The sequence below is a fragment of the Cyprinus carpio genome, chromosome A25 (genome assembly GCF_018340385.1).
Source record: "Cyprinus carpio isolate SPL01 chromosome A25, ASM1834038v1, whole genome shotgun sequence".
NCBI classification, from domain to species: domain Eukaryota; kingdom Metazoa; phylum Chordata; class Actinopteri; order Cypriniformes; family Cyprinidae; genus Cyprinus; species Cyprinus carpio.
Window position 1 is genome coordinate 18,680,632 of NC_056596.1, and position 8,433 is coordinate 18,689,064.

The window sequence follows — 8,433 nt, forward strand, 5'->3', positions numbered from 1 at the left end:
ACACGAGTACAGTAGTTAATTGTAGTGATCTTAATAAAAAGGCTAAAGAGTATAGGCTTTACTCCATGTGACTTCACTAAAGAGTCCATGCTTCAAAGAGAATTTATGAACGGTTTGCACAGCCACTAATCACTTAATCCGTTTCATATTTACCAATTTATGCATTGTTCTCGAAGGAGTACAAAAGTAATGATTTACTGAGCGTTTAATACTATTGTAGGGATGACAAAACTGGAGTATTAAGAGCATGATTACATTACACTATAACAAGATAAAAAGTACAACGATGAAGAATTACAACCAAATTTCTCTTTCCTCTGACACAGAACCTACGAATATAAATTCGAAAAAGAAAGCGAGTTACAATAAACTTAATTATTTTGGAAATTAGACTCTTTGTGTGATGAAATGGGTGGCTCTTAAAAGAGCCTTTGTGGTAGCTGAAAGCTTCATGTTTTGAGCTCTACTTGGAGCTGGTGTACTTGGTGACGGCCTTGGTGCCCTCAGACACGGCGTGTTTGGCCAGCTCTCCGGGCAGCAGCAGACGCACGGCGGTCTGGATCTCTCTCGAGGTGATGGTGGAGCGCTTGTTGTAGTGAGCGAGACGAGAGGACTCACCGGCGATGCGCTCGAAGATATCGTTGACGAAAGAGTTCATGATGCCCATCGCCTTTGAGGAGATCCCAGTGTCAGGATGAACCTGCTTCAGCACTTTGTACACGTAGATAGCGTAGCTCTCCTTCCTGGACTTTCTGCGCTTCTTTCCTCCTTTAGCGGCGGTCTTAGTGACCGCTTTCTTGGAGCCCTTCTTGGGAGCGGATTTCGCTGGTTCAGGCATGGTGCTCTGCGTCGTCTAACACGAAACTGGTTATTCTGTGAGACGGGTACTGGACATTTATACGACTCTCATGCTAATTTTAAAGGGATGGATATCCGCGCTCTTATTTGTTCGTTCGTGAACTGAACGTAATAAACGTATTTCATTGGTCATGATAACGACCGGCTTGCGGCAACATCAGCCAATCGTCTGCCTCGATAGTTTAGTCCCTCCTCTCGCCCCGCCCCGCCCCCGAGTAACTGCCCCCAGACTTGCAGCTTCTTTGTCTAACTTTCCCGCGCAAAAATTACATTCTCGGTTAACTTTTGCATTAAAGCGTCATTTTACACACATTAAAGAAATTTATGAAAGAGCTAGACTCGTTAATTGTATGAAGACTAGGTTTACCATCAAATTGAGGCCCTAAAACACATTTCAATTGCTTAACAAAGATCCCCTAAAACCACTTATAATTTTAACGTGTATGAAAGAGTTTGGGACAAAACCGAGTCAATACGCAAATTTAAACGGTTCACGCTTTTAAAACGCAACCCCTTGTTATCTTGCAGTAACAGAATATATCAAAATCAGAGCATACTGAAAAACACTCTTTCTTGTGAAAAGGTGGGGGGCTCTTAGAAGAGCCGTTGTTTTTTATATCGAAGCTGAAATCGTTTAGCCTCCGAAGCCGTACAGAGTGCGTCCCTGTCGTTTCAGCGCGTACACGACGTCCATGGCGGTCACGGTCTTTCTCTTGGCGTGCTCGGTGTAGGTCACAGCATCGCGGATCACGTTCTCCAGGAACACCTTCAGCACACCGCGGGTCTCCTCGTAAATCAGACCGGAGATACGCTTGACTCCGCCGCGGCGAGCGAGACGGCGGATGGCGGGTTTGGTGATGCCCTGGATGTTATCCCGCAGAACCTTACGGTGACGCTTAGCGCCTCCTTTCCCGAGTCCCTTACCGCCTTTACCTCTTCCAGACATTGTTACAAAAGGTGAAGCTTAGTCTCACGAAAAAGTTGAAACTGGACCTTCAGCCGCGGGAAGAGCAGCTTTACAGTTGCTCACAGGACCGAGTTGGAACATGTAAGGCGGTGCCATGCAACGTCACAGTGATGGACGTCATCTCAGTGGACCGAGTTGGAGCTTTTCAGTTGTTTTCATGTCTGGGTTGGGACATTTCTTAGGAAAATTGTTACGTGGCTCGTTTTCTAGCTTCACAGATGATTATGTTGCTGCATTCGATCTGTCGTACTGCAGTGAAAACACATGAACCTTTCAATTAAACTTCAGGAAACCATTGACCAAACATGATACAAAGTTATTCAAAGATACATTGCGTTAATCAAATATTACAGTAAATATAACAGCGAACCTTTCGAGTACAATGGTTTGGAGGCTGGATGAATAAATGGATGGGCTTTCTTACATGAATTTGCTGATCTCGTGATAGTAGAAAAAACGAGGTAGTCTTAGTAACACGTCACAAAACACACTAGTAAGCTGTGGAGGTTGTAAGAATATGCCTACTTAGCAGTAGATGTTGTAATAGTATGCTATTGGCTGGAGACAAAGCAACAATGGGTGTGAGTGTTAATGTAACTATAATCGGTCCATGAAGTTAAAAATAAAGAAAAAAAAAAAAAAAAAATTATTATATATATATATATATATATATATATATATATATATAGCAACTGACAGCTCGTCATACTTATTTTAACACTTACTGCATGATTTAAATCAATTTGTATTGTCCCCAATGAAGACCTCAAATGTTTGCCAATTTCATCAGACTGTATGCAGAGCAGCACAGTCAGAAAAATTAAACAGGAAATTTCATGCTTTTTCAAGAGAAAGTGGGTGGCTCTGAAAAGAGCCTTTGGGAGTTCTCAATAATAAAACGGTTTTAATTTATTTAGTTTTGGCGGGCTTCTCGGTCTTCTTGGGCAGCAGCACGGCCTGGATGTTGGGCAGCACGCCGCCCTGAGCGATGGGCACTCCGCCCAGGTGTTTAAGAGCACTCCTCGTCGTTGCGCACCGCCAGCTGCAGGTGACGGGGGATGATACGGGTCTTCTTGTTGTCCCGAGCGGCGTTTCCGGCCAACTCCAGGATCTCAGCGGTCAGGTACTCGAGCACAGCGGCCAGATACACCGGAGCACCGGCACCGACGCGCTCGGCATAGTTGCCTTTGCGGAGGAGTCTGTGAACACGACCGACGGGGAACTGAAGCCCTGCTCTGGAGGAGCGAGTCTTAGCCTTGGCTCTGGCCTTACCGCCGGTTTTACCTCTTCCGCTCATATTGAATATTTCGTAAATGCTTATACAGGATAATGCAAAAATAATAGTCGCTGTAGCTTCACAATCAGCTTTTAAGAGCGCGTGCTCCTCGACTATTGGTTAGAGTCGATCACAGTTGAGAACCAATCACTGCACGGCCCTCCAAATTTTAAACTCCTCCTCTTTCTCCCTCTTTCTAATTCATTGTTTATGTGAACATATATATATATATATATATATATATATATATATATATATATATATATATATATATATATATATATATATATATATATATATAACAACAACATAAACAGAGATAAAAATACTTTAAAATTAATTTCCAATAAAAATGTTACATTTTCTTTTAATTTGAAAATGGCTAATCAAAGCAGACAGACTATTGTCTAAGAGATTATTAATATTTTGTTGATTCGATGTGTTGTACTGCTACTTTTAAAGATTTGAGAAGGAAAGATGGATCTCTTTGGGAAGAAATTAAGTATAGATGTAAATAAATCAGAGTTAAAGAAATTTCTGAACTCTATTGGGGTTAGACAACACGTCTCAGGACCTACTCATTGTCGAAATCATACTCTAGATTTAATACTGTCACATGGAATTGATGTTGATGGTGTTGAAATTATGCAGCCAAGCGATGATATCTCAGATCATAATTTAGTTTTGTGCAAACTTCATATAGCTAAAACTGTAAATTCTACTCCTTGTTACAAGTATGTAGAACCATCACTTCTACCACAAAAGACTTGCTTTGTAAGTAATCTTCCTGATGTATCCCAATTCCTTAGCATATCCAAAACCTCAGAACAACTTGATGATGCAACAGAAACTATGGACTCTCTATTTTCTAGCATTTTAAATACAGTTGCTCCTTTACGCTTAAGGAAGGTTAAGGGATACAGTCTGACACCGTGGTATAATGAGCACACACACCCTAAAGAGAGCAGCCTGGAAAATGGAGCGCAGCTGGAGGAAAACAAAACTAGAGGTTTTTTGTATTGCTTGGTGGGAAAGTAACCTATCCTACAGAAAAGCATTAAAAACTGCTAGATCTAATTACTTTTTGTCTCTTTTAGAAGAAAACAAACATAACCCCAGGTATTTATTCAATACAGTGGCTAAATAAACGAAAAATAAAACATCAACAAGTGTTGACATTTCCCAACAGCACAGCAGTAATGACCTACTTTACTTCTAAAATCGATACTATTAGTGATAAAATTGTAACCATGCAGCCGTCAGCTATAGTATCACATCAGACAGTGCACTATAGATCCCCTGAGGAACAGTTCCACTCATTCTCTACTATAGGAGAGGAAGAACTGTACAAACTTGTTAAATCATCTAAACCAACAACATGTATGTTGGACCCTATTCCATCTAAAATACTAAAAGAGGTGCTTCCAGAAGTCATAGATCCTCTTCTGACTATTATTAATTCGTCATTGTCATTAGGATATGTCCCCAAAACCTTCAAATTGGCTGTTATTAAGCCTCTCATAAAAAAAAAAAAAAAAAACAAAACACAACTTGACCCCAAAGAACTACTTAGTTACAGACCTATCTGGAATCTCCCGTTTCTGTCCAAGATACTAGAAAAGGTAGTATCCTCACAATTATATTCCTTAGAGAAAAATGGTATCTGTGAGGATTTCCAGTCAGGATTTAGATCGTATCGGTTTCTATTGTTTTTTTCAGCAGGGATAGTCTGAGACTGTTCTCCTTAGAGTTACAAATGACCTGTCTCTCTATTAATGCTATTGGATCTTAGTGCTGCATTCGACACTATTGATCACAACATTCTTTTGCATAGAAAACTGTGTTGGTATTAATGGAAGTGCATTAGCATGGTTTAAATCATACTTATATGACCGCCATCAATTCGTAGCAGTGAATGAAGAGGTCATATCGATCACAAGTGCAGTATGGAGTTCCTCAAGGGTCAGTACTAGGGCCGTTATTCTTCTATTATTATAGAGTTGTGAACTGTGGTGCTAAGAGAAATAATGTGTTACCATTTAATAACAACCTCAATAAATGTGTCCAGGTTCAGCAGAACTGTGGTGCAGCGGGCCTCCACTCCAGGCGGCCGGGATGACGTCCATCACTGTGACGTTGCATGGCACCGCCTTACATGTTCCAACTCGGTCCTGTGAGCAACTATAAAGCTGCTCTTCCCGCGGCTGAAGGTTCAGTTTCAACTTTTTGTGAGACTAAGCTTCACCTTTTGTAACAATGTCTGGAAGAGGTAAAGGCGGTAAGGGACTCGGGAAAGGAGGCGCTAAGCGTCACCGTAAGGTTCTGCGGGATAACATCCAGGGCATCACCAAACCCGCCATCCGCCGTCTCGCTCGCCGCGGCGGAGTCAAGCGTATTTCCGGTCTGATTTACGAGGAGACCCGCGGTGTGCTGAAGGTGTTCCTGGAGAACGTGATCCGCGATGCTGTGACCTACACCGAGCACGCCAAGAGAAAGACCGTGACCGCCATGGACGTCGTGTACGCGCTGAAACGACAGGGACGCACTCTGTACGGCTTCGGAGGCTAAACGATTTCAGCTTCGATATAAAAACAACGGCTCTTCTAAGAGCCCCCCACCTTTTCACAAGAAAGAGTGTTTTTCAGTATGCTCTGATTTTGATATATTCTGTTACTGCAAGATACAAGGGGTTGCGTTTTAAAAGAGTGAATCGTTTAAATTTGCGTATTGACTCGGTTTTGTCCCAAACTCTTTCATACACGTTAAAATTATAAGTGGTTTTAGGGGGTCTTTGTTAAGCAATTGAAATGTGTTTTAGGGCCTCAATTTGATGGTAAACCTAGTCTTCATACAATTAACGAGTCTAGCTCTTTCATAAATTTCTTTAATGTGTGTAAAATGACGCTTTAATGCAAAAGTTAACCGAGAATGTAATTTTTGCGCGGGAAAGTTAGACAAAGAAACTGCAAGTTCTGGGGGCAGTTACTCGGGGGCGGGGCGAGAGGAGGGACTAAACTGTCGAGGCAGACGATTGGCTGATGTTGCCGCAAGCCGGGTCGTTATCATGACCAATGAAATACGTTTATTACGTTCAGTTCACGAACGAACAAATAAGAGCGCGCTTATCCAGCCCTTTTAAATTAGCATGAGAGTCATATAAATGTCCAGTACCCGTCTCACAGAATAACCAGTTTTGTGTTAGACGACGCAGAGCACCATGCCTGAACCAGCGAAATCCGCTCCCAAGAAGGGCTCCAAGAAGGCGGTCACTAAGACTGCCGCTAAAGGAGGAAAGAAGCGCAGAAAGTCCAGGAAGGAGAGCTACGCTATCTACGTGTACAAAGTGCTGAAGCAGGTTCATCCTGACCACCGGGATCTCCTCAAAGGCGATGGGGATCATGAACTCTTTCGTCAACGATATCTTCGAGCGCATCGCCGGTGAGTCGTCTCGTCTCGCTCACTACAACAAGCGCTCCACCATCACCTCGAGAGAGATCCAGACCGCCGTGCGTCTGCTGCTGCCCGGAGAGCTGGCCAAACACGCCGTGTCTGAGGGCACCAAGGCCGTCACCAAGTACACCAGCTCCAAGTAGAGCTCAAAACATGAAGCTTTCAGCTACCACAAAAGCTCTTTTAAGAGCCACCCATTTTATCACACAAAGAGTCTCTATAGTGTTGAAAATGTGTCTAGTTCATTATAACTAAGTTTGCCAAGCTAAGATAATTTGGGGTTTTTTGGGTAAAAAAAAAAAAAAAACGGCAGACTTCATGGATACTTTATTGTTTTAATGTTACAGGAACTGCGAAGCCACCAGGTTCAGATGTAACTGTTAGTCGGGAAATATTAATACCATAAATATTTAAAAACAACCAGGTTTATTTTTTTATTTTGCAGCAAATGTTAAAACCACAATGGGGTCAAAGCTTCATGAACTAGATTCAGATGTAACTGTTAGTCGGGTTTTCGTGAGCCGGCTCGTTTGACTCAGCTCACTGAAAAGAGCGGCTCTTTTGGCTCACAAACGGCTCTTTAAAAAAACAATGTTTTTGACTATGATAGGTGTGAAAACAATTTTAATTAAAATATTAAATGAAATCATACTCACAATGTCTCACAATTTCTTTAAAAATGCATTGATTTGTTATGAAAAAAAAAAAGAATACTATTAAACATTTGCATTTAAATTACAACTTTTTAATGTATAGAAACAACAAAATTACAAAACAAATACAATCTGAATCTGAACAACATAATAGAACCCATATTAAAGAAAAATAAATAACTGAAAGGATTAAACTGGTCCCTCCTTTTTGGCATGTTATATAACCAGCATGAACTATCTCACTAGTTATGTTTTGTATAACTAGCATGAACACACACACACACACAATGCTGATCATATTTTTATTTTATGAGAGATTTGCATTCAGAAATGTAAGCTGCCTTACATTCGAGGGGCTGATGCGGTTTCTTCTCCGAGTTTGACACTGTGTGTGTGTTGTGTGTGTGTGATGGCTCGGCCCCTCCCTCATGCCATATAATTGGTTGACACCTCGTGTATGATTGACAGGAACAGAGTGTGAGGCTGATCAGACAGTCGAAACGAATATGTGCGCCTTTAGGCCTATATAATATATATATATATATATATATATATATATATATTTCTTTAAATTAGTCAGTTATTTTAAATAAAATAAAATGCATCCATTATTTCATTATTACATAATGATTTAATTTCTATAGGCTATATTTTTTTAAATAGAGTCGGCTCTTCAGATATGCGAGCCAGCTCCCGTCGTTCACCTACAAGAGCTGGCTCTTAGAGTCGGCTCATTCGCGAACGACCCATTACTAAACTAGAAACATTTTGGTATGACTGAATCATTTTCGGATCGTGCTAAAATGAAACGTCAATCAGTGGGTCTGGAGCACATGATCTCTAGATTTAGACCACGTCTGAGTCCCAAAAGTTGCCAAGAAGGCTATTTAAAAGGTTGGGAGCCATATTCTACTCAGAACCAGAAATAAAAAGCTTTGTGTATTTAGTGTTTTTCATGTTATTACATTATTTATTTAGAGCATAAGAGAAAAAAAAAAGGTAAAATAACATTTTTGAAAAATGATATTTTATTCATGTTATGCTATGTTCTCTGTAGAGGACACCACGACTCAGTTTTTGTAAAAATAAAATGACAAGAATAGACACGAAAAGACAAAAACAATGGGATTTTTTTAATCCCCAATCAATTTTTTGTTTTCAGAATTTTTAATACCAAACTTTAAGGATGGTTCTCAACTATGTTATAAAATATGTAACAAAATGATTTG

General features: G+C 40.7%; 3 protein-coding genes and 2 pseudogenes across 3 annotated transcripts; 2 read left to right on the forward strand and 3 right to left on the reverse strand.

Annotated features, from left to right (window-relative positions):
• Positions 1-190: 190 nt before the first annotated feature.
• On the reverse strand, positions 191-886 carry LOC122135645 (histone H2B-like). Its single transcript, XM_042715789.1, has one exon. It carries the CDS (start codon positions 836-838, stop codon positions 464-466), a length of 375 nt encoding a protein of 124 aa, XP_042571723.1. The 5' UTR covers positions 839-886; the 3' UTR covers positions 191-463.
• A 569-nt stretch (positions 887-1,455) lies between these two features.
• On the reverse strand, positions 1,456-1,820 carry LOC109072893 (histone H4). The gene has a single exon (XM_019089080.2). The coding sequence runs from the start codon at positions 1,802-1,804 to the stop codon at positions 1,493-1,495; it is 312 nt and encodes a 103-aa protein (XP_018944625.2). The 5' UTR covers positions 1,805-1,820; the 3' UTR covers positions 1,456-1,492.
• Positions 1,821-2,682: 862 nt separating this feature from the next.
• On the reverse strand, positions 2,683-3,164 carry LOC122135643 (annotated as a pseudogene).
• A 2,177-nt stretch (positions 3,165-5,341) lies between these two features.
• Positions 5,342-6,145, forward strand: LOC109072888 (histone H4). The gene has a single exon (XM_019089079.2). It carries the CDS (start codon positions 5,358-5,360, stop codon positions 5,667-5,669), a length of 312 nt encoding a protein of 103 aa, XP_018944624.1. The 5' UTR covers positions 5,342-5,357; the 3' UTR covers positions 5,670-6,145.
• A 148-nt stretch (positions 6,146-6,293) lies between these two features.
• On the forward strand, positions 6,294-6,744 carry LOC109072887 (annotated as a pseudogene).
• The last annotated feature ends 1,689 nt before the right edge of the window (positions 6,745-8,433 follow it).

What these genes read in the sequence shown, in the direction of transcription:
- LOC122135645 (XM_042715789.1), bottom strand. Translation starts at nt 838, where the DNA reads ATGCCTGAACCAGCGAAATCCGCTCCCAAGAAGGGCTCCAAGAAAGCG.
- LOC109072888 (XM_019089079.2), top strand. Translation starts at nt 5,358, where the DNA reads ATGTCTGGAAGAGGTAAAGGCGGTAAGGGACTCGGGAAAGGAGGCGCT.
- LOC109072893 (XM_019089080.2), bottom strand. Translation starts at nt 1,804, where the DNA reads ATGTCTGGAAGAGGTAAAGGCGGTAAGGGACTCGGGAAAGGAGGCGCT.